This window comes from Pseudorca crassidens, chromosome 2, assembly GCF_039906515.1.
Source record: "Pseudorca crassidens isolate mPseCra1 chromosome 2, mPseCra1.hap1, whole genome shotgun sequence".
NCBI classification, from domain to species: domain Eukaryota; kingdom Metazoa; phylum Chordata; class Mammalia; order Artiodactyla; family Delphinidae; genus Pseudorca; species Pseudorca crassidens.
In genome coordinates, this window is record NC_090297.1 from 60,331,466 (window position 1) to 60,356,788 (window position 25,323).

At 36.5% G+C, this 25,323-nt stretch overlaps 1 protein-coding gene and 1 non-coding gene across 12 annotated transcripts in view; one reads left to right on the forward strand and one right to left on the reverse strand.

Moving 5' to 3' along the window:
* Positions 1 to 24,325, forward strand: part of SRSF11 (serine and arginine rich splicing factor 11) — a 53,678-nt gene extending 29,353 nt beyond the window's left edge. For 7 of the 11 annotated variants that reach the window (XM_067726555.1, XM_067726551.1, XM_067726554.1 and 4 more), the window contains 6 exons: positions 1,114 to 1,195; positions 6,569 to 6,700; positions 8,207 to 8,296; positions 22,195 to 22,311; positions 22,695 to 22,833; positions 22,939 to 24,325. In XM_067726555.1, the coding sequence (XP_067582656.1) occupies positions 1,114 to 1,195; positions 6,569 to 6,700; positions 8,207 to 8,296; positions 22,195 to 22,311; positions 22,695 to 22,833; positions 22,939 to 23,136 (758 nt within the window). In that variant the 3' untranslated portion in view covers positions 23,137 to 24,325. The remainder of the gene's footprint in view (positions 1 to 1,113; positions 1,196 to 6,568; positions 6,701 to 8,206; positions 8,297 to 22,194; positions 22,312 to 22,694; positions 22,834 to 22,938) is intronic. The other 4 variants (XM_067726549.1, XM_067726557.1, XM_067726548.1 and 1 more) reach the window with 3 other exon arrangements.
* LOC137220266 (U6 spliceosomal RNA) lies at positions 4,696 to 4,797 on the reverse strand. The gene has a single exon (XR_010941578.1). It is a non-coding gene; the product is annotated as a U6 spliceosomal RNA (small nuclear RNA).
* Positions 24,326 to 25,323: the final 998 nt, after the last annotated feature.

The following is a 25,323-nucleotide window of genomic DNA, read 5'->3' on the forward strand; positions in this document are numbered from 1 at the left end:
TTAATAAATGGGATGGTTTTTATTATATATAGTATTAGGCAAATAATTGTTAAGTATAATGGATAAATTAATACCAGATGCTTTATGTGTATTATCTCATTTAATCAACAAATTATTAAACAATTAGCCCAAGGTCACATGGCAAGCAGTAGGAAATTTTGATAGACAACTGGACCTGTACGACTCCAAAGCCAGAACACCATTTCTGTTTTCATTGAAAACTCATAACTGAAATGACTAAAATTGGTTTCTTTATGAATTTTTTTTTGCCCCAAGATTTTTGTTAATTTATTAATAATGACATTCACAATAAATTGAATCCTATTAATGAAATGATCTAAACGTAAAAGAGGAACTCAGTCTCACTTTGATAGTCCATATACGAAGAATGCAATGGCTGGATTTCTCTTTCATTATGTCCTAAGTTAAAGGAGTAAGTTAAGGAGTTTATGTGTTATTTTAAAACTAGGAAATGATGACAGATGTTTCTAGCTCTGCTCTCTGCACTTACACAGTTGAAAATGAGTGAGGAAGAAGAAGGACAGACAGATTAAAAAAAGAGCTAGATTAGTAAAATCCAGTTCTGTCCCAGCAGTATAGTGAAGAGAGTTAATGAATGAGACACTTCTTAGGAAAGGAGCATGGAGCTAAGTGATGAATGAAAGAAGGAACATTTTGCTGGACCAACAATTTTAAATGTTTATATTTTTATTGTAAACGTATTTTTTAAACATATTTTACACTTAAGTACTGGTTGGGGAGATGCTATTAATACATAAACATGTAAAGATTAGAGTTTTAATCTGGGTGAATGGTAGCTATATTTGGGGAAGTAGAACCTAGGAATGGAAAAAGGGACTCATGATTTAGAAATCTCTAAAGGGTAAAGAATGAGAAAGGTAATGATTTTCATAGATTGTTTTATGGATGACACTTGACAGCCTCCTAAGTCTGGCAAATGAAATAGTCAAAGGAACCTTTAGCTGCCTGAATTTAAGAATTTTGTATTAAAGCTGAAAATTAAGGTAATAAATTCTAAGAATAACTCCTGAATGGGAATAATCTTCCTGCTTGACGATGTCTAAAGCCAAATTCCTTTTCTTTTAAATCCAGATAAGAAGGAAGAAAAACGAAGGCACTCGAGATCAAGATCACGTTCTAGGAGGAGGAGGACTCCCTCATCTTCTAGGCACAGGTTATTAGATTGATTGCTTTTTGGTAGTAAGTTGTAGCTTAGACAAAGATAATTTCTCTATCACATCTGCTTATCTCTTAACCTAATTAGCTCCTGCTTAAAGTGGTTTTGGTAACTACTGCTATTAGCAGAGTATGAGAATAAGTGTTCACACATATATAAATGGAGAAAAGACATGGATGATTGATACTTTAAAACCCCCAAAAATCCAGGCTTAGGAGGAAGCCACTGGGATTTGAGCACTGAAATGAATTAGTACTATGGAAAGAACACTGGACTTGAAACTTTTAACTTGAATTCTAGTTCTGACTTTTCACTGGACTCCTGAGAGTTTGAACATGGAATGTCATCATTGCAGCCTGCAGATTACCATCTAAAGCTTGAATATTTGCAGATGACAACTTGTTACCTTTTATGAGATTGTTCTTTGTACTATTGGACAAACCACATGATAGTACCAATTATTCTTTATCCTACCTAGAGTAAGACTAGGCAATTTAAAAGGACCAGTGTATTTTTTTTTTCACATGACATTCCTGTATAAGTTTGTAAGGGTCTCTCTAGCCCAGTGGCTCTCAAACTTGCTGGTATTAAGATCTCTATACTTGTAGAAAATTTGAGTACTCCGATGAGCTTTTGTTTATGTGGGTTATATCTATCAGTGTTGGCCGTAATAAAATTTGAAACCATCATCTGAAATAACAGTAGTAAAGCCATTTATATTAACTTAGCTTTGAAACAAAACTTTTCCAGAAAAATTAAAAGAATCGCTTTGTTTTAAACCTTTGCAAATCTCTTTAACCTTTGGCTTACTAGAAGACGTGTACAGGATTCTGCATTCAACTTATTGCAATATATTTTAGTTAATATATGTAGAAAATCTTACACAAATATATAGTGAGAAGAGGGAAAAGTAATTTTATAGTCTTTTCAGGTAATTGGGAATAGTATTCTTTGATATAATACCAGACTTAACAAGAGTACTTTCTTAAAAGGTAGTAGTAATATGGAATCTGAAACCATAATAGTGAACCTTTTATATTTTGCTACTTTAAAATCTGTTGATCTTTCTTACACCTTGATGGATCTTTTTCCCAGGCATGCTTTTGTACAGTTATGCATTGGTGGTTTGGAAAATGATTGATTTATTGCATTATGCAAGTTTTCAAATGTTGACACATTTTGTTACACAAGATCAAAAAATGACTTGGTAGTATCGCCACACATCTCATCGGTAAACCCTTTTAAAGTGTTAGGAAGCTGTCAGGTTCACAATGGTGTGTTCAGGTTTTCCAAAATTTAATTTTCTCTTGAAAGCTCAAATTTTATTATTGGCAACAAATTTGTTTTCCTTGAAATGATAAACCTTACTCATTTTCCATGAAAGTGTTCTACCAAATACCCAAGTCTGAACAACCATGGTTTGTCACTTGTTCTTTCAGGTAAAGATGATGTTTCATGGCAAAAGCAATTAGGTGAGCTCACACTCAATCACACAGGTGTCTTCCTTGACACAGTCATTGAACTATAAAGTATCAGAAGTGATTTATGCATACTGCCCATTTTGTTGCACAGAATATTGCTGAAGGGACTAGATTTAATATTACTAGTCAATAATATTACTCTAATATTACTCAAGGGACTAGATTTAATAAATTTAGTAGTTTTTACTGGCTTTATCAAAGACATCCTTAGGCAGGGTTTCTTTTTTTTTCTTTCTTTTTACTGCAAGTGCATACTACAAATGCCAGTGAAGAATACAGTAGATAATAGGGAGGTTCAGTTGCCACTACCTTGATTTGTAATAAGGAGATGCCAGCACTTGTACACCACCATTGCTTTTGCACTATTAGTGCAAATGTCACAGTGGAAAAGGCAAAAAATATCTTGTTATTATTTTGGGGAAAAAAAAATTGATGGACCCCATAACATTGTTCAGTCATTTCTTAGACTGTGTCTTAGTCCATTCGGCTGCTATAACAATACCATAGACTGGGTGGCTTATAAACAATAGAAATTTACTTCTCACAGTGTTGGAAGCTGGGAAGTTCAAGATCAAGGTGTCAGCAAATTTGGTGTCTGGTGAGGACCTGCTTCCTCATTTATAGTTTGCTGTCTCTTCACTGTGTCCTCACATAGGGGAATGGACCAAGGGGTCTTCTGAGACTTCTTTCATATGGGCATTAATCCTACTGATGAAAGCTGCACCTTCATAACGTAGTCACCTCCCAAAGGCCGCTACCTCATAATGTCATAACATTGGGTATTCGGTTTTGCATAAGAATTTTGGGAGGACACAAACATTCAGTCTGTAGCAGAATGTTACAGGGTAGTTTTGTCTGGTGTGTCTGTCACCCAGCCCATCTCATTCTTAAAGATGTCTTTCAAAAACCAAATCTAGAACATGTCACAGCTCTATGAAACCTTTAGAAGCTCCTTATTGTCTTAATAAGTTGACACATAAAACCTTAGAATGGTGTTCAAGGATCTTTACTATTCATCTTGGTTTAATCTTTCTACACTTGTCAATTGCCACTCCAGAATAGCTAACCTCATTATTATATTTGTTATGGTGATCTGTGATTAGTGATCTTTGATGTTGTTACTATTGCAAAAAGATTACGGCTCACTGAAAGCTCAGGTAATGTTTAGCAGTCTTTAGCCATGTTTTTAATTAAATTACGTACACTGTTTTTTAGACATAATGCTATTGCACACTTCACAGACTACAGTATAGTATAAACATAACTTTCATATGCACTGGGAAACCAGAAATTCATTGTGACTCACTTTTTTGTGATACTAAGTTTATTGCAGTGATCTGGGAACAAACTCATAGTATCTCTGAGCTGTGCCTGTACTTAGAATCCTAACCTTCCAGAACTGGTGCTCTCATAGCTTAGTTTAACACTTAAAAAGACTTAAAAAGGAGAACCTATATCTTTTTCCTTTGTACATAACAGGGACATGCTAAGGCTTTCAAATACTAATTTTAATCATGACCAATGGGAAATAACAGTGAAACATTTATTTCCCTGAACAAAGTGCTTTTGAACACTTGTAGTAATGCCTCATAACAGAAAGATAAAGATTATGAGTTGTTGTATTTTTAGCATCTTGGTATATAAAATGACCATTACGTTCAATAAGCTTTTTACGTATTTAGATACATAATACGATAATTTTTATTTTTCTAATTTTTAAAAGCTTATGTAAACTGTGTTGAAGTGGCTCTGCAGTGCAATGCTGTTGAAAAATAACTGCTTCAGCACCTTATAATAAATTGATTGATGTAATACCTCTGCTTATTAGACTTTTTAAACTATTTTATATATATTTTTTAATTATTAAAAGTTAGATTTAAATAGTCATATGTGACTAGTGGCTACTGTATTGAACAACTCAGTTCTACCTTTACACAGACTTAGTTAAGTTTCAACTAATAATACAACAATTTTTTTTCTTTTGTAAGTGACTTCTTTTTTCCATGAAAAGTAAGAAAAAATAAGGAACGCTTCACGAATTTGCGTGTCATCCTTGCGCAGGGGCCATGCTAATCTTTATCGTTCCAATTTTAGTATATGTGCTGCCGAAGCGAGCACTATTTTATATTATTAATCACTTTGTTTAGAAGGAAACCTACAACAATGTACTTACGATTTTTTCCTGCAACTATGTTTTTTTCTATATACATTAGAGGTAGGATAAATGTGTAACGGTTTTGCTAAGATGATTGTTGACTTAAATTTTTATTAAAGCCAGAATTCTCAAAATATGAATAATACTTAATTCTAATAGCATCAATTTTGGTTTTCCAGAATTTTAAAAAATTCTTAATAAGAAAGTGATGGTTCTGATATTTTATAGGGTCAATATTTCACTCAAAATATATTAGTAGTACCGTTTACTAGTCAGACACTGTAGTCGTTGCTCAAGGGTACAGTGGTATAGACATAATATACCACTTGTCCTTATGGAGCTTAGAAAAAGGTAGGTAAGCATTACATGAAAATTTCCTAGGATATAGACATGTTATTGAGAGGGATTGCTTTAGTAGATAGTTTCAAATATGGTCAAAAGTAAGAAATGAGCAAAATATAAAGTTATTGAATTCGATGAGACACTGCTACTGATGGGTTTTGAAACAGCTGCTCTAGAGAATGATGGCAGTACTATGTTAGCACATTAGTAAGAGAAGAGGGAGTCAGTATATAATATATGTGTCTACAGTAAGGCACTGAGCTGGGCTTTATAATTTCAACTATTCTGTGATGGAGGTGCTGTTTTTCTTTGCTGAAATAATAGGCTCAAAGAGGTTAAATAATGAATGCTCTCAGTTAACTGGCTTATAAATGAGATTTGAACACATATCTTCTACATTACGAAAATGTCCGTCCTTTGGCACTTTGAAAAAGTAAAAGCAAAAAGTTTAAATTGTATTTGAAGTTTTCCATGAAAAGAGGTTGAATGGTCCACTAGAAATTAAATGACCAAGTCTAAGCAAAGAACTGCAATTTATTTTCAATTATTCTTAAAATAGAAAGGAATAAAATAGGAAGGAGGATCAAAGAACATCAAAAGGTTAATTGCACTTAACCTTTTAGAGAAAGTATGGGGAGCAGGGTGGTATGCAGTAGGCACAGGGAGAAACATCTCTTACGTGGCAGGAAAGAGATGATGATGTAATGTTGAGGACACTTAAGAGTAGAAAAGGCAGTTTGTACTGAGTTGTATATATCTGTATCATGCTTGCATTACTTGGATTTCTCTTAAACTGCAAATCGAAGAAGTGGAATATATTTCAGAGAACAACAACTGGAAATCATAGAAGGCAACACCCTATATGGTTTCCATTTTTAAAATGGGAATAATAATGGTACATACTTTATTAGGTTTATTATGAGGGTAAGTGACTTAGTATTTGTAAAGCATGTAGTGGGCATAAATAAGTATTCAATAAGTAGTAAATGGGTTTAACTTGCAATAGTGAGGAATCAAATAAGGTGTACTTGCAAAAATGCTATGTAATTGTGAAATGATGCAAATGAGTCAGATATTTTTTGTTTTTCTTCATTCTCTAGCAGTACTTTTAAGTTTGGAGTTGTAGTTTCAATGGGCAAAGTAGGATTGGTTTGACAGGTTGAGCAAAAGATTAAAAGGTGAGGAATTCCAGGGGTTAAAAGGTATTTACTAATTTCTAGGATATCAAAGATGTTGTTGTGTAGAGTAAATAAATAATGGCAGGAAATTACCCTCACTGATGGCTAGTCCACATGTCTGAATCTTTTGTCTGATGCTTATATGAAATAGTCAGAAACAGAGCTAGTCTTTTTCCATTTACATACATGTGTTTGCTTCCTTTTACATTATAAGGCGGTCAAGAAGCAGATCAAGAAGGCGATCACATTCTAAGTCAAGGAGTAGACGACGATCCAAAAGTCCAAGACGGAGAAGATCTCATTCCAGAGAGAGGGGTAGAAGGTCAAGGAGCACATCAAAAAACAGGTACAGTAAAAAACTATTAACAAACACTGAGTGGGAAGACAAATTTTAGAGTTCCCAACACCCCCAAATATTGCTGCTTTAATGACAAGAGGTTATGATAGGAGATGGGAAGAAACTGTTGGAGGAGGCTGACATTGTTTTCTTGTGCTCCTTCATAAACTTGAGATTTCTATTTACAGCTGAAGGCCTAGATAAAATTTCTTTGTAGTAAAAATTCTTAGCTGTTTCTACTGCCTTTTTTCATTTCCTCTTTTCTATTCAACCATTACTAAGGATGTAGTGTTACCAGCCACATCTCTTGGTATGCCAAAGAGTTTATGGCAGACAATCATGCCTTCCTAATTCATCTTTATATACCTCATTGTGAGCACCTTTGTAAATATGAATTCAGTATTGCTATATTCCAGAGACTGAACCATACTTAACAGGCTTATCCCATGGTTTGGGGACCAGTAGAGAATTAAAGTGAGGATTCATTAAAAAACAGACATCCCCACCTTAACATTGTATTTCAACTTAAACATGCATTCAATAATTTGTTTTTTCATATAGGGCCACACTGTTTGAAATTAGGCCTAGTCTTGAATAATACATACCAAATCACTTTCTTTTCATTTAAACCACCTTTAAAAGTGTTGAGAACTCTGTTACTTGGAAATATCTTGATTTTTCCCCCCATTTTTAGTTGTCACACAATACAATTTCACAACACTTAATTTTTAACAAATGTCCTTTATCTCTTTCTAAAATATTTGCCTTAATTTTCTAGAAGCAGCCCTATATTTTATACTACTTTACCCATTTATATATTTAATTATGTAATTAAAATAGTAAGGATCACAGGGAGGGGGCAACAAAATTTATTCTTGGTAAGCATATAACTCAAGTGGGGACAGAGGTTCTGGGATAGCTTTACTGAGTGTTCAGCCTCTAACGAGGCTTTTACTCATGTTTTACAGTTAGTCATCTTTTAGTTCAGTCAGTCAAACAAACAAGCTTACTTAATGAAACATCTCTTATACAAAGCAATTAGGCATTCCTTCCCTCAAGGAACTTTCTTTATACTAGGAGAGAGGTGAATGTAATTACAAAGGAAGGGACATTGTTAGGGATGTCGGAAGAGATTTATTGAGAGGTGACTCTTGAGTATTGAATTCTGATAGATTTGACTGGACTCGGGGGCCATGGTTTCAGGTAGAGAAACATCCTTGTTTTCTTGCCACATACTCTGCTTTGCTCTTGGAGAGACGTTTTATGTGGAATACCAGGAAAATAGGATTTTTAAAATTTGTTTACCACAAATACGCCGCTTGAGTTACTATTATTTTTAAGTTTGTAAGTTTGTATAATAACATTAAGTTTGTATAATAAAAGTTTGTAAGTTTGTATAATAACATTAAAGAATAACATTAGATTTCACTGTACATCTGTTTTTATTTGTAGTTTGATAGAAATATATATTAGTTGAACCTTCCAATACATTCATAAATTGTTTTCATTTATTAGAGACAAAAAGAAAGAAGACAAAGAAAAGAAGCGTTCCAAAACACCACCAAAAAGTTACAGCACAGCCAGACGTTCCAGAAGTGCAAGCAGGTAGGGTGGCATTATGAATTCTCGGCATTTTTTTAAGCGTTCATTTTTTATTTTTATTTTTTTACATCTTTATTGGAGTATAATTGCTTTACAATGGTGTGTTAGTTTCTGCTTTATAACAAAGTGAATCAGTTATACATATACATATGTCCCCATATCTCTTCCCTCCCACCCTCCCTATCCCACCCCTCTAGGTGGTCACAAAGCACCGAGCTGATCTCCCTGTGCTATGCGGCTGCTTCCCACTAGCTATCTACCTTACGTTTGGTGGTGTATATATGTCCATGCCACTCTCTCACTTTGTCACAGCTTACCCTTCCCCCTCCGCATATCCTCAAGTCCATTCTCTAGTAGGTCTGTGTCTTTATTCCTGTCTTACCCCTAGGTTCTTCATGACATTTTTTTTTCTTAAATTCCATATATATGTATTAGCATACGGTATTTGTCTTTCTCTTTCTGACTTAACTTCACTCTGTATGACGGACTCTAGGTCCATCCACCTCATTACAAATAGTTCAACTTCGTTTCTTTTATGGCTGAGTAATATTCCATTGTATATATGTGCCACATCTTCTTTATCCATTCATCCGATGATGGGCACTTAGGTTGTTTCCATCTCCGGGCTATTGTAAATAGAGCTACAATGAACATTTTGGTACATGACTCTTTTTGAATTTTGGTTTTCTCAGGGTATATGCCCAGTAGTGGGATTTCTGGGTCATGTGGTAGTTCTGTTTGTAGTTTTTTAAGGAACCTCCATACTGTTCTCCATAGTGGCTGAAGCAATTCACATTCCCACCAGCAGTGCAAGAGTGTTCCCTTTTCTCCACACCCTCTCCAGAATTTATTGTTTCTAGATTTTTTGATGATGGCCATTCTGACTGGTGTGAGATGATATCTCATTGTAGTTTTGATTTGCATTTCTCTAATGATTAATGATGTTGAGCATTCTTTCATGTGTTTGTTGGCACTCTGTATATCTTCTTTGGAGAAATGTCTATTTAGGTCCTCTGCCTATTTTTGGATTGGGTTGTTTGATTTTTTTGTTATTGAGCAGCTTGTAAATTTTGGAGATTAATCCTTTGTCAGTTGCTTCATTTGCAAATATTTTCTCCCATTCTGAGGGTTGTCTTTTTGTCTTGTTTATGGTTTCCTTTGCTGTGCAAAAGCTTTGAAGTTTCATTAGGTCCCATTTGTTTATTTTTGTTTTTATTTCCATTTCTCTAGGAGGTGGGTCAGAAAGGATCTTGCTGTGATTTATGTCATACAGTGTTCTGCCTATGTTTTCCTCTAAGAGTTTGATAGTTTCTGGCCTTACATTTAGGTCTTTAATCCATTTTGAGCTTATTTTTGTGTATGGTGTTAGGGAGTGATCTAAGCTCGTACTTTTACATGTAGCTGTCCAGTTTTCCCAGCACCACTTATTGAAGAGGCTGTCCTTTCTCCACTGTACATTCCTGCTTCCTTTATCAAAGATAAGGTGACCATATGTGCCTGGGTTTATCTCTGGGCTTTCTACCCTGTTCCATTGATCTATATTTCTGTTTATGTGCGCATACCATACTGCCTTGATTACTGTAGCTTTGTAGTATAGTCTGAAGTCAGGGAGCCTGATTCCTCCAGCTCCGTTTTTTTGTTCTCAAGATTGCTTTGGCTACTCGGGGTCTTTTGTGTTTCCATACAAATTGTGAAATTTTTTGTTCTATTCTGTGAAAAATGCCAGTGGTAGTCTGATAGGGACTGCATAGAATTTGTAGATTGCTTTGGGTAGTAGAGTCATTTTCACAATGTTGATTCTTCCAATCCAAGAACATGGTATATCTCTCCATCTCTTCGTATCATCTTTAATTTCTTTCATCAGTGTCTTATAATTTTCTGCATACAGGTCTTTTGTTTCCTTAGGTAGGTTTATTCCGAGATATTTTATTCTTTTTGTTGCAATAGTAAATGGGAGTGTTTTCTTGATTTCACTTTCAGATTTTTCATCATTAGTGTATAGGAATGCCAGAGATTTCTGTGCATTACTTTTGTATCCTGCTACTTTACCAAATTCATTGATTAGCTCTAGTAGTTTTCTGGTAGCATCTTTAGGATTCTCTATGTATAGTATCATGTCATCTACTAACAGTGACAGCTTTGCTTCTTCTTTTCTAATTTGGATTCCTTTTACTTCTTTTTCTTCTCTGATTGCTGTGGCTAAAACATCCAAAACTATGTTGAAGAAGAGTGGTGAGAGTGGGCAACCTTGTCTTGTTCCTGATCTTAGTAGAAATGGTTTCAGTTTTTCACCATTGAGGATGATGTTGGCTGTGGGTTTGTCATATATGGCCTTTATTATGTTGAGGAAAGTTCCCTCTATACCTACTTCCTGGAGGGTCTTTATCATAAATGGGTGTTGAATTTTGTCAAAAGCTTTCATTTGCATCTGTTGAGATGACCATGTGGTTTTTCTCCTTCAATTTGTTAATATGGTGTATCACATTGACTGATTTGCTTATATTGAAGAATCCTTGCATTCCTGGAATTAACCCCACTTGATCAGGGTGTATGATCCTCTTAATGTGCTGTTGGATTCTGTTTGCTGGTATTTTGTTGAGGATTTTTGCATCTGTGTTCATCAGTGATACTGTCTTGTAGTTTTCTTTCTTTGTGACATCTTTGTCTGGTTTTGGTATCAGGGTGATGGTGGCCGTGTATAATGAGTTTGGGCGTGTTTCTCTCTCTGCTATATTTTGGAAGAGTTTGAGAAGGATAGGTGTTAGCTCTTCTCTAAATGTTTGATAGAATTCGCCTGTGAAGCCATCTGGTCCTGGGCTTTTGTTTGTTGGAAGATTTTTAATCACAGTTTCAATTTCAGTGCTTGTGAATGGTCTGTTCATATTTTCTGTTTCTTCCTGATTCAGTCTTGGCAGGTTGTGCATTTCTAAGAATTTGTCCATTTCTTCCAGGTTGTCCATTTTTTTTGGCATAGAGTTGCTTGTAGTAGTCTCTCATGATCTTTTGTATTTCTGCAGTGTCAGTTGTTACTTCTCCTTTTTCATTTCTAATTCTATTGATTTGAGTCTTCTCCCTTTTTTCTTGATTAGTGTGGCTAATGGTTTATCAATTTTGTTTATCTTCTCAAAGAACCATCTTTTAGTTTTGTTGATCTTTGGCTATTGTTTCCTTCATTTCTTTTTCATTTATTTCTGATCTGATCTTTATGATTTCTCTCTTTCTGCTAAATTTGGGGTTTTCTTGTTCTTCTTTCTCTAATTGCTTTAGGTGCAAGGTTAGGTTGTTTATTCGAGATGTTTCCTGTTTCTTAAGGTAGGATTGTATTGCTATAAACTTCCCTCTTAGAACTGCTTTTGCTGCATCCCATAGGTTTTGGGTCATCGTGTCCCCATTGTCATTTGTTTTTAGGTATTTTTTGGGTTCCTCTTTTATTTCTTCAGTGATCACTTCATTATTAAGTAGTGTATTGTGTAGCCTCCATGTGTTTGTATTTTTTACAGATCTTTTCCTGTAATTGATATCTAGCTTCATAGCATTGTGGTCGGAAAAGATACTTGATACAATTTCAGTTTTCTTAAATTTACCAAGGCTTGATTTGTGACCCAAGATATGATCTGTCCTGGAGAGTGTTCCATGAGCACTTGAGAAGAATGTGTATTCTGTTGTTTTTGGATGGAATGTCCTATAAATATCAATTAAGTCCATCTTGTTTAATGTATCATTTAAAGCTTGTGTTTCCTTATTTATTTTCATTTTGGATGATCTGTCCATTGGTGAAAGTGGGGTGTTAAAGTCCCCTACTATGAATGTGTTACTGTTGATTTCCCCTTTTATGGCTGTTAGTATTTGCCTTATATATTGAGGTGCTCCTATGTTGGGTGCATAAATATTTACAATTGTTATATCTTCTTCTTGGATTGATCCCTTGATCATTATATAGTGTCCTTCCTTGTCTCTTGTAACATTCTTTATTTTAAAGTCTATTTTGAATGATATGAGAATTGCTACTCCAGCTTTCTTTTGGTTTCCATTTGCATGGAATATCTTTTTCCATCCCCTTACTTTCCATCTGTTTGTGTCTCTAGGTCTGAAGTGGGTTTCTTGTAGACAGCATATGTATGGGTCTTGTTTTTATATCCATTCAGCCAGTCTGTGTCTTTTGGTGAGAGCATTTAATCCATTTACATTTAAGGTAATTATCAATATTTATGTTCCTGTTCCCATTTTCTTAATTGTTTTGGGTTTGTTATTGTAGGTGTCTTCCTTCTGTTTTGTTTCTTGCCTAGAGAAGATCCTTTAGCAGTTGTTGTAAAGCTGGTTTGGTGGTGCTGAACTCTCTCAGCTGTTGCTTGTCTGTAAAGGTTTTAATTTCTCCATCAAATCTGAATGAGATCCTTGCTGGGTAATCTTGGTTGTAGGTTTTTCTCCTTCATCACTTTAAATATGTCCTGCCAGTCCCTTCTGGCTTGCAGAGTTTCTGCTGAAAGATCAGCTGTTAACCTTATGGGGATTCCCTTGTGTGTTATTTGTTGGTTTTCACTTGGTGCTTTTAATATGTTTTCTTTGTATTTAATTTTTGACAGTTTGATTAATATGTATCTTGGCCTGTTTCTCCTTGGATTTATCCTGTATGGGACTCTGCTTCCTGGACTTGATTAACTATTTCCTTTCCCAAATTAGGGAAGTTTTCAACTATAATCTCTTCAAATATTTTATCAGGCCCTTTCATTTTCTCTTCTTCTGGAACCGCTATAATTCGAATGTTGGTGTGTTTAATGTTGTCCCAGAGGTCTCTGAGACTGTCCGCAGTTCTTGTTATTCTTTTTTCTTTATTCTGCTCTGCAGTAGTTATTTCCACTATTCTATCTTCCAGGTCACTTATCCATTCCTCTGCCTCAGTTATTCTTCTGTTGATCCCTTCTAGAGTATTTTTAATTTCATTTATTGTGTTGTTCATCGTTGCTTGTTTCATCTTTAGTTCTTCTAGGTCCTTGTTAAATGTTTCTTGCATTTTGTCTATTCTGTTTCCAAGATTTTGGATCATCTTTACTATCATTCTGAATTCTTTTTCAGGTAGACTGCCTATTTCCTCTTCATTTGTTAGGTCTGATGGGGTTTTATCTTGCTCCTTCATCTGCTATGTGTTTTTCTGTCTTCTCATTTTGCTTATCTTACTGTGTTTGGGGTCTCCTTTTTGCAGGCTGCAGGTTCGTAGCTCCCGTTGTTTTTGGTGTCTGTCTCCAGTGGCTAAGGTTGGTTCAGTGGGTTGTGTAGGCTTCCTGGGGGAGGGGACTAGTGCCTGTGTTCTGGTGGATGAGGCTGGATCTTGTCTTTCTGGTGGGCAGGTCCACGTCTGGTGGTGTGTTTTGGGGTGTCTGTGGACTTACTGTGATTTTAGGCAACCTCTCTGCTAATGGATGGGGCTGTGTTCCTGCCTTGCTAGTTGTTTGGCATAGGGTGTCCAGCACTGTAGCTTGCTGGTCATTGAGTGAAGCTGATGTTGGTGTTGAGATGGAGATCTCTTGGAGATTTTTGCCGTTTGATTTTACGTGGAGCTGGGAGGTGTCTTGTGGACCAGTGTCCTGAAGTTGGCTCTCTTACCTCAGAGGCACAGCACTGACTCCTGGCTGCAGCACCAAGAGCCTTTCATCCACCCGGCTCTGAATAAAAGGGAGAAAAAGGAGAAAGAAAGAAAGAGGATAAAAGAAATTAAAATAAAATAAGGTAAAATTAAAAAGTCATTAAAATTAAAAAATAATAAGAAAAAAATTTTTTAAGTAAAAAAAAACAGACAGATAGACCCCTAGGACAAATGGTGAAAGCAAAGCTATACAGAGAAAACCTCACACAGAAGCATACACATACACACTCACAAAAAGAGGAAAAGGGGGAAAAAAAATAAATTTTGCTTTCAAAGTCCACCTCCTCAATTTGGGATGATTCGTTGTCTATTCATGTATTCCACAGATGCAGGGTACATCAAGTTGATTGTGGAGCTTTAATCCGCTGTTCCTGAGGCTGCTGGGAGAGATTTCCCTTTCTCTTCTTTGTTTGCACAGCTCCCGTAGTTCAGCTTTGGATTTGGGCCCACCTCCGCGTGTAGGTTACCGGAGGGCGTCTCTTCTTCGCTCAGACAGGACAGGGTTAAAGGATCCGCTGATTTGGGGGCTCTGGCTCACTCGGGCCTGGGGGAGTGAGGGGTACGGAGTGTGGGCGTGCCAGAGGCCGGCGTGACGTTGCACCAGCTTGAGGCGCACCGTGCGTTCTCCCAGGGAAGTTGTCCCTCGATCCCCGGACCCTGGCAGTGGCGGGCTGCACAGGCTCCCGGGAAGGGGGTTGTGGACAGTGACCTGTGCTCTCACACAGGCTTCTTGGTGGCGGCAGCAGCAGCCTTAGCGTCTCATGCCCGTCTCTGGGGTCTGCGCTGTTAGCCACGGCTCGCGCTAGTCTCTGGAGCTCCTTTAAGCAGTGCTCTTAATCCCCTCCCCTCTCCTCTTGCACCAGGAAACAAAGAGGGAAGAAAAAGTCTCTTGGCAGGTCCAGACTTTTTCCCTGAGTCCCTCCCAGGTAGTGGTGCACTAACCTCTTCAGGCTGTTTTCTTACTGCCAGTACTCTCCCTGAGCTCCATGGAAGCCTGAGTCTCAGCTCCCAGCCCTTCCCGCCCTGGCCGGTGAGCAGAGAAGCCTCTCGGGCTGGTGAGTGCTGGTGGGCACCGATCCTCTGTGCAGGAATCTCTCTGCTTTGCCCTCTGCACCCCTGTTGCTGCGCTTTCCGTGGCTCCGAAGCTCCCCCCCACCGCCACCCGCAGTTTCCGCCCACAAAGGGGTTTCTGGTGTGTGGAAACCTTTCCACCTTCACAGCTCCCTCCACTGGTGCAAGTCCTGTCCCTATTCTTTTGTCTCTGTTTATTATTTTTTCTTTTTCCCTACCCAGGTACGTGGGGGAGTTTCTTGCCTTTTGGGAGGTCTGAGGTCTTCCGCCGGTGTTCAGTAGGTGTTCTGTAGGAGTTGTTCCATGTTTAGATGTATTTCCGATGTATCTGTGGGGAGGAAGGTGATGGCTCCGCATCTTACTCTTCCGCCATCTTATCTTCCTCCTCTCCTAAGCTTTCATTTTTTTAAGCTTTGTTTGCAAGACTGTCAATAGACGGTGAACATGAAATGTTTTCGAGTACATAGCTACATACTTCAGTGGTGAAGTCTTCTGGTTTTTTTTTTGCGGTACGTGGGCCTCTCCGGTTGCGTAGCACAGGCTCCGGATGTGCAGGCTCAGCGGCCATGGCTCACGGGCCCAGCCGTTCCACGGCATATGGGATCTTCCTGGACCGGGGCACGAACCCGTGTCCCCTGCATTGGCAGGTGGACTCTCAACCACTGCGCCACCAGGGAAACCCGTGGTGAAGTTTTTTTAAAGGCAATTTGTGAAGAATAACCTAAAGTTCATTTTTCTTTTCACTTAATGTTTTATGGTGTAGAGTGTATTTAAAATAGTGTGGGAATTCAGCAGAGGTCAGTTTTTATGTTTGCTATATGCATTTCACATCATAATTTGAATTGTTTGTGTGGGTTTTTTCCCCGTAAACGTCTAAGTTTTAATGGCTAATGTATACTGCATTATCACGTTAAATTCATTTTATCATAGTAAGTTATATTTAAAATATCTACATGTTAGTGCTGAAAATAATTTTTTCCCCATACATAGTGGTTCATTGTTAAAATAATTGGAGGCAATGCAAGTTCTGATTTGTGTCATTCTTAGAGTAGTAATTCTGTCTTTAACCTGCTGTAGTGAAAATTCAGTGTTGGAAACTTTCTCCTCAGAAAATATATTTTTCACATTTAACATGGAATTCATATGATAGTAGTAAGGGCTTAATTCCATTTTCTTCCAATTTTTTGTTTTTTACTTTTATTTTAAAAATTTTATTGGAGTATAGTTGATTTACAATGTTGTGTTAGTTTCAGGGTGTACAGCAAAGTGAATCAGTTATACATATACACATATCCACTCTTTTTTTAGATTCTTTCCCCATATAGGCCATTACAGAGTAGTGACTAGAGTTCCTTGTGCTGTACAGTAGGTTCTTATTACTTACCTATTTTATATATGGTAGTGTGTATCTGTCAGTCCCAGTAACATTTTGTTGACATTGTTCATTTTCTATTAAGCAAAAGTAAAGGGTCATTGTACTTTTTTAAAACAGTAAGGAAATAATTCTCCTTCAAATGTTAGGACTCCTAGCATTGCTAAGAATCCTTAAATCTTTTACCACAGACACAGATGAGGCTTAGTTCTCTCAAAATTTAAAGCTGTTGAATTTCTCAGCAAATCATTTTCTTCCAATCTTGTTTACACATTTTACTACAGTGTTTGTTTTCTTAATCTTGATTAAATTCACTTAGGAGGCTCACATTGTATATAAATATTAACTCAAAATGGATAAAAGACTTACAAGCCAAAAGTAAAATCCTATTAGAAGAAAATATGTAAGTTAACTTTCATGACCTTGTATTTGGCAGTGATTCCTTAGATATGACAAAAAGCATAAGCACCAAAAGAGAAATAGATAAGTTGCGGATAATGAAAACTAAAAACTTTTTTGGAGGACTTCCCTGGTGGCGCAGTGGTTGAGAATCCGCCTGCTAGTGCAGGGGACACGGGTTCGAGCCCTGGTCCGGGAAGATTCCACATGCCACGGAGCAACTAAGCCTGTGCGCCACAACTACTGAGCCCACGTGCCACGGCTACCAAAGCCTGCGTGCCTAGAGCCTATGCTCCGCAACAAGAGAAGCCACCGCAATGAGAAGCCCACACACTGCAACGAAGAGTAGGCCCCGCTCCCCGCAACCAGAGAAAGCCTGCACGCAGCAACGAAGACCCAACACAGCCATAAATAACTAAGTAAAATAAATTAAAAAAAGAAAAACACTTTGTTTCAAAGAACACTCAGAATATAAAGACAACTGTCAGAGTGCTAGAAAAATAATGTTTCCAATAATGGACTTGTATCTAGAGTATATAAAAAACTGTTACAGCTCAGTCTTAGAAAGAATGTAGACTTGTGCAACTGCATTGGAAAACAGTTTGGCAATTCCTAAAGAAATTAAACAGGGAGAGTTTTTTGACAGCAGTTTTGCTCCCAGTGATATGCCCAAGAGAAACAAAAACATGTCTGCACAAAAACTTGTACATGGATTGGATATTCTTGGCAGCATTATTCAAAACCAAAAAGTCAACCCAAATATCCACTAACATGGGTAAACAGTTGTACATTCCATACAATAGATTATTATTCAGCAGTAAAAAGGAACCAAAGTACTGTTACATGTTATAATATGCATGAGCCTTGAAAACATGCCAGGTGAAAGAAGCTAGACACAAAAGACCACATGTTGTATGATTTCATTCATATGAAATGTCCAGAACGGATAAATCTATAACAACGAAGTAGATTAGTGGTTAGAGTGTGATAGCTAAAGGATATGGGGTTTCTTTTCAAGGTGCTGAATATTTTCTTTAAAAAGACACATATAAATATATTAAAACAGAAAGTTAAACCAGATATAAGTGCTCAAGGAAATGCCATAGTAGGTCTGAGGTGGCAAAGGGGCATAAAAGATGGGATGTGCAATATGTATTTTCTTACCTTAAAAACTGGAGGCATATCGTTTGCCTGTTTCTTTATTTAATGGATTTATTCATAAGCATCTTATCCTATTTAACTATTGAATCATTCTTAAATTATGGCATATTCTATACATTTTTATTGTTTGCAGCCGTACTACAGTCTATCATAGGGCACAGAAATACAATATAAAAAACATCTTTTCCTTCTAAGGAATTTGGAATATTAGTTACACAAAGCAGTACAAGAAAGTGTAAGGTATACAACCGTGACAAACTTAAATATTTGATGAAGGGAAAGTTCTGTGTAATGCTTCCAGGACAGGGGTCACAGATGACTTGTAAGGTGGTTTTTGTTATTTAAAGCTTAATTTGGAAGCTGAAATGAAGACAACTGAAGGTATAGGGCTTTATTATTTTTTTGATTATTTTGTTTGTGCCTGAATCATATAATGGTCATCTTCAAAGTCCTATAACTTTTCTCATTTAATTATTTTTTTAAAATTTTTATACAATTTTTAAAGGTTACTATCCCCTTACAGTTACTACAGAATATTGACTGTATTCCCCATGTTGTACAGTACATACTTGAGCCTGTCTTACACCCAATAGTTTGCTGTCGTTAGGTGGGATTTGTTTGTTGTTTTTTTGTTTTTAATTTAGTTGCTGTACAGTATAGCGATTCACAATTTTTAAACATTATGCTCCGTTTATACTTATTATAAAACATTGGCTATATTCCCTGTGTTGTACAATGTATTCTTATAGCTTATTTTATACCTAATAGTTTGTGCCTCTTAATCCTCTACACATATATTACCCCCTGCCTTCCCTCTTCCCACTGGTAACCTCTAGTTTGTTCTCTATATCTGTGAGTCTGCTTCTTTTTTGTTATATTCACTAGTTTGTTGTATTTGTTAGATCCATGTATAAGTTATGTCATAACAGTATTTGTCTTTCTCTGTCTGACCTATTTCTTTCTTAACTACTTTATTGGAGTATAATTGCTTTACAACGGTGTGTTAGTTTCTGCTTTATAACAAAGTGAATCAGTTATACATATGTCCCCATATCTCTTCCCTCTTGCATCTCCCTTCCTCCCACCCTCCCTATCCCACCCCTCTAGGTGGTCACAAAGCACCGAGCTGATCTCCCTGTGCTATGCGGCTGCTTCCCACTAGCTAGCTATTTTACGTTTGGTAGTGCATATATGTCCATGCCACTCTCTCACTTTGTCCCAGCTTACCCTTCCCCCTTCCCATATCCTCAAATCCATTCTCTAGTAGGTCTGCATCTTTATTCCCATCTTGCCCCTAGGTTCTTCTGACCTTTTTTTTTTTTGGCGGTACGCGGGCCTCCTCACTGTTGTGACCTCTCCCGTTGCGGAGCACAGGCTTCGGACGCGCAGGCCCAGTGGCCATGGCTTATGGGCCCAGCCGCTCCGCAGCATGTGGGATCTTCCGGGACCAGGGCACGAACCCGTGTCTCCTAAATCAGCTGGCGGACTCTCAACCACTGTGCCACCAGGAAAGCCCTGACCGTTTTTTTTTTTTAGAGTCCATATATATGTGTTAGTATATGGTATTTGTTTTTCTCTTTCTAACTTACTTCACTCTGTATGACAGTCTCTAGGTCCATCCACCTCACTACAAATAATTCAGTTTCGTTCCTTTTTATGGCTGAGTAATATTCCATTGTATATATGTGCCACATCTTCTTTATCCATTCATCTGTTGATGGACATGTAGGTTGCTTCCATGACCTGGCTATTGTAAACAGAGCTGCAGTGAACATTATGGTACATGACTCTTTTTGAATTATGGTTTTCTCAGGGTATGTGCCCAGTAGTGGGACTGCTGGGTCGTATGGTTCTAAAAAAAAAAAAAATTCTCTTTAGGTTTTTAAGGTACCTCTATACTGTTCTCCATAGTGGCTGTATCAATTTAAATTCCCACCAACAGTGCAAGAGGGTTCCCTTTTCTCCACACCCTCTCCAGCATTTATTGTTCGTAGATTTTTTGATGATGGTTATTCTGACCGGTGTGAGATGATATCTCATAGTTTTGATTTGCATTTCTCTAATGATTAACGATGTTGAGCATTCTTTCATGTGTTTGTTGGGCAATCTGTATATCTTCTTTGGAGAAATGTCTCTTTAGGTCTTCTGCCCGTTTTTGGATTGAGTTGTTTGTGTTTTTTGATATTGAGCTGCATGAGTTGCTTGTATGTTTTGGAGATTAATCCTTTGTCTGTCTGACTTATTGCACTTAGCTTAAATGCCCTCATGTCCATCCATGTTGCTGCAAATGGCAAAATTTCATTCTTTTATAGCTTACTAGTATCCTGTTGTATAGATACAGCACATTTTCTTTATCCATTCTTCTGTTGATGAACACTTAACATAGCTTCCATATCTTGGCAGTTGTTAAAAATGCTTCTGTGAACGTTGGGGTGCATGTACCTTTTCAAAATTGTGTGGGGTTTGGTTTGTTTGTGGGTTTGTTTTTATCTTTTGTTTTTTTGTGGGGTTTTTTTTTGGATGTGTACCCAGGAGTGGAATTTGGGTCATATGGTAGTTCCATTTTTAGTTGTTTTTGAAACGTCCTTACTGTTTTCCACAGTGGCTACACCAATTTACATTTCCATCAACAGTATAGGAGGGTTCCCTTTTCTCCACATGCTCTCCAGCATTTATTATTTTTAGACCTTTTGATGATGGCCATTCTGACCAGTGTGAGGTGACAGATACCTCAGTTGTTTTGATTTGCATTTCTCCAATGACTAGTGATGTTGAGCATCCTTTCATGTGTTTGTTGGCCATCTGTGTGTATTCTTTGGAGAAATGTTTGTGTAGGTCTTCTGCCCATTTTTTTGATTGGGTTGTTTTTTTGATATTGAGCTGTTTGTATAATTTGGAGATTAACCCCTTGTCAGTCTCATTGTTTGGAAGTATTTTCTCCTATTCTGTAGGTTGTCTTTTTGTTTTGTTTATGGTTTCCTTTGCTATGCAAAAGCTTGTAAGTTTAATTAGGTCTCATTAGTTCATTTTTGCTTTTATTTCCTTTACTTTAGGAGATGGATCCAAAAAAATATTGCTGTGATTTATGTCAAAGCACTTTCTACTTTTCCCCTAGTTTTATAGTATCTGGTCTTACATTTAGGTCTTTAACCCATTTCGAGTTTATTTTTGGATAGGGTGTTAGAGAATGTTCTGCCCCTCTTTTGCATGTAGCTGTCCAGTTTTCCCAGCACCACTTACTAAAGGGACTGTCTTTACTCCATTGTATATTCTTGCCTCCTTTGTCATAGATTAATTGACCATAAGTGTGTGGGTTTATTTCTGGACTCTCTATGCTGTTCCATTGATCTGTGTGTCTGTTTTTGTGCCAGTACCATAGTTTTGATTGCTGTAGCTTGGTAGTACAGTCTGAAGACATAGAGTATGATTCCTCCATCTCTGTTTTTCTTTATCAAGATTGTTTTGACTATTCAGGGTCTTTTGTGTTTCCATACAAATTTTAAAATTATTCTAGTTCTACGAAAATGCCATTGGTATTTTGATAAAGATTGCATTGAATATCTAGATTGCCTTGGGTAGTATGGTCATTTTAACAATATTGATTCTTCCAGTCCAAGAATAGGGTAGGACTTTCCTTCCCATCTGTTTGTGTTGTAGACACAGAATTTTTTTTAAGTCAAAATTGAAAGAGAGAGGAGAGGTACACCTTAAAAAGCTAATTGCTCAAAGCAGGGCGTGAATTGGGCATGGTTTGCTAGACAACAGGAAGTCAGTTTGATCTGTGTTACCACTAACTCTGGTTTTCTGGTTTTTACCTAGTGATTTAGAAGTAATTTTGGATTTTATTAGCAACTGCCTTCCGTAACACAGCATATTATCCTATACACGTTTTGGCCACTGAATGAATCTAAAACTGATTCCATAAATAATAATTTACTTCAGACTGTTTTTCCTTGAGTTAGAACTTTTGTTAATCAGTTTTTCCCCAAGTTTAACATTTCTAGTGTTTTGATGACATAATGTCTTTAAGAAGTATTGCTAAAATTAGGGTTTTCTTGAGGACATTAAAGGAAAGGCACATAGTTTACAAAAAAAAGAATTGCAGTTTTTTAGTATTCATTTGTTTCTTAGGCTCAGAACAGTATTTGAAAATAGGTCTTTCGTTGTCAGAATCCTCTTTCTAGTGGAGCTCCATCATAGACACATCTGCTATGATGTGTCTGCATTTTTTGGATAATACTGTATTTTAAAGTCTAGTTTGCACATTTGTGGTTCTAGAGAGAGACGACGACGAAGAAGCAGAAGTGGCACAAGATCTCCTAAAAAGCCTAGGTCTCCCAAAAGAAAATTGTCTCGCTCACCATCCCCTAGGAGGTAAGAATATTAATCTTTTATTAAATCTATCCTGTTTTTCAGGAACTGTACTAGAGTTTTTCTTCCTTTTCAGGAATTAAAATGCTTAAGAATGTGCTGATACACTCTCTTCATGACTTGAGGCTGTGTTATAATAAACACTGTTTAGGATTGGGCATTTTCGATCTGTAATCAAGTTATAGTCTTCTTCCCTATATTACTTATATACAGCTTGTATCCAGTGACTTGAAATTGGATCTTTGCTGTCCTCTTTATAGCAAGTGAACTTGGGTTGTCAAGTTTGCCATCTAAAACAAGTTTAAACTTACTCCTATTTAATTAATGGTGAAAGTTCTTGAGCAGTTCGTTTCAAGCATCTTGTCAGCATTTTACTGTCATCCTAGACATAAAAAGGAGAAGAAGAAAGATAAAGACAAGGAAAGAAGCAGAGATGAAAGAGAACGATCCACAAGCAAGAAGAAGAAAAGTAAAGATAAGGAAAAGGAACGGGAAAGAAAATCAGAGAGTGATAAAGATGTAAAAGTATGTTTACAAACTAATTTATTTTGGTGTTTTGGGTGATGCTGGTACTTTAAAGAAGTGATTTTCCTGTGAAGACGTTTACTTTTATTATTTTCCTTGGCAAAGCAGGTTACACGGGACTATGATGAAGAGGAGCAGGGGTATGACAGCGAGAAAGAGAAGAAAGAGGAGAAGAAACTGACAGAGCCAGCTTCTCCTAAAGCAAAAGAGTGTTCTGTGGAAAAGGGAACTGGTGACTCACTAAGAGAATCCAAAGTGAATGGCGATGATCATCATGAAGAAGACATGGATATGAGTGACTGAATATTGCCTCTGTGGGAATCCAACTGTATACGTGCATCAGTGTCATTCCTCTGTGTGATTCCTTAATGCTGTATTTGTTCATCTCAAATCTAGATGTATACAGCTCTGAGTCATAAATGGTTATAAAGCTCTTGATGTTGATATTTGTTATTTACATCCAAAAGCTTTTAGAAAAATGATACATGGGTAACCAGTTATTGACAGGTTGAAATCTGATTGAGTAAACAAGCAGTTTTACTATTCTGGTGCTGCTTCATAAAAATGAAAAGCTGCATGCATCTACAGCAGGCATGGATTGTTTATGTTGTATGATCTCCTTTATTAAGTTCACTTATAGTATTTCTAGAATTTGATTCATTGCCGTAATAGAGCCATGTAGGGAATGCACTGATTGCATGTTAATTGTGGCAGGAATATCCTAAATGTCATTCAAATCCTCCAACATGATGGATCTACTTATGGTCTTGTTTGTTGACATGACAAATTAACATTCTTATAGTTACATCTGGAAATGAGCATTTGAAATAGATAATCCTTTAAGCCTTGTGGCTAAATTTTTGTGGCTTTTGTTTAACTTTGAAGGGTTATATATGCACTAACCTTTTTTGATGGCTATAATTAGGCTTTAATTACAGAAACAAGATTTCAATGAAACTGTCTTTGGCAGTAAGTAAATAGCATATTTTGGAGTAGAGTTGTATACTTTTTCATAAGGTGTTTGGGAATTTTTTTTCCTAAAATAATTTATTGAACATCTGCATCAGTGAAAGTTATCTGCCTATCCTGAAGTCCATCTGTAAAAGAAAGTTATCTCTTGTCCTGATTTTCAATTGTCCACTCTTTTATTAATTTGTTTTAATCTCGTTGTTGGAAAAGGGGGATAGTGCATTTTAAATTGACCTTCATATGCTTTTAAAAATAAGACAGATCTACTTGATAATGTACTTTTTATTTGATCTCAAGTTGTATAAAACCAATAAATTTTGTGTTACTGTTACTGCAGTAGTAATCTTATGCACACAGTGATTCCATGTTAAATGCAAAGTAGTTAGGCAACTGTTTTCTTACAGGAGTTTCCAAGCTTCACTTTTGTGCAGTAAAAACAAAAGTAGGCTACAGTCTGTGCCATGTTGATGTACAGTTTCTGAAATTGTTTTACAAGACTTTGATAATAAAACCCTTAAACTTATGTTTATGTTCCTGTAAAACTGTATTTGTATTTATTTACGTTGTTGAATGTATGGCATTTACCTCATTCATTTTACATATCAAGTTCTTTTTCCTTTCAGTCCACATATTTTAATATAGTAGTAAGATGGAATCCATCACTGTAGTGATTAGTTGCCATTAGAATTGTCAGAATTAGTTTAATTTCTATCTAAAACAGTCTTTTTCTAAGTGTAATTTTCTTTCTTATATTTTGGGTGTAGGACTTGGGTTGAGTAAAGCAATGAACTTTAGGATAAATGATCCCACCTATATCTAGTAAATTTATATTTTTGGTGAATATAAACATACTTTTCTGGAATAGTATAGAAACTCAATGGTATGTATCTACTGTACAATACTAAATAGTATATTTATTCATTTATGAAATGAGTAGTGTTTGAGTGGCTGGGATTAAGGGGGAAATGAGCCGGAATTGTAGCTTTTATCCAAATTGGAGTATAATTTTTTTTTTTTAACTTTTAGAATTGAAATGCCGTATAGATAAGCCAGCATTGTTTTTACAGTTTGTAGTAACTTTTTAAAGATTTTATGGAAGGGAATTTTGTCTGTAGTAAGACATTCTAGTAATGGTCCTAAAAATCACTGCATTTTTAAACACGAAGTTGAACGCAAATGACATTCTTTAAACTTACAAAAAAATTTAGTAGAAAAACATTTAAAGATTGAACCATATGATATTGTCGGTTTTGTAAGTCAAAAACAAGTAAGATATTGGCGGTTTCACTTGGTTAAGCCTAATATTACTCAAATTTTATTCCCTCACTTGTCTTTGAATATATAGTATGCTGATTTCTAAAAAGGGATTAAGAAATTTTGGGCTTTAAAATAGTACCACTGACTTAAGATGCTGTCGTGAAGGGAGTCTATACTTAGGTTATTTTTCAGTGAACATTTATGCACAAAGGTAGGGTTGCACGGGACAGAAGCCTTTAACACATAACCAGTCAAAATCAAGTG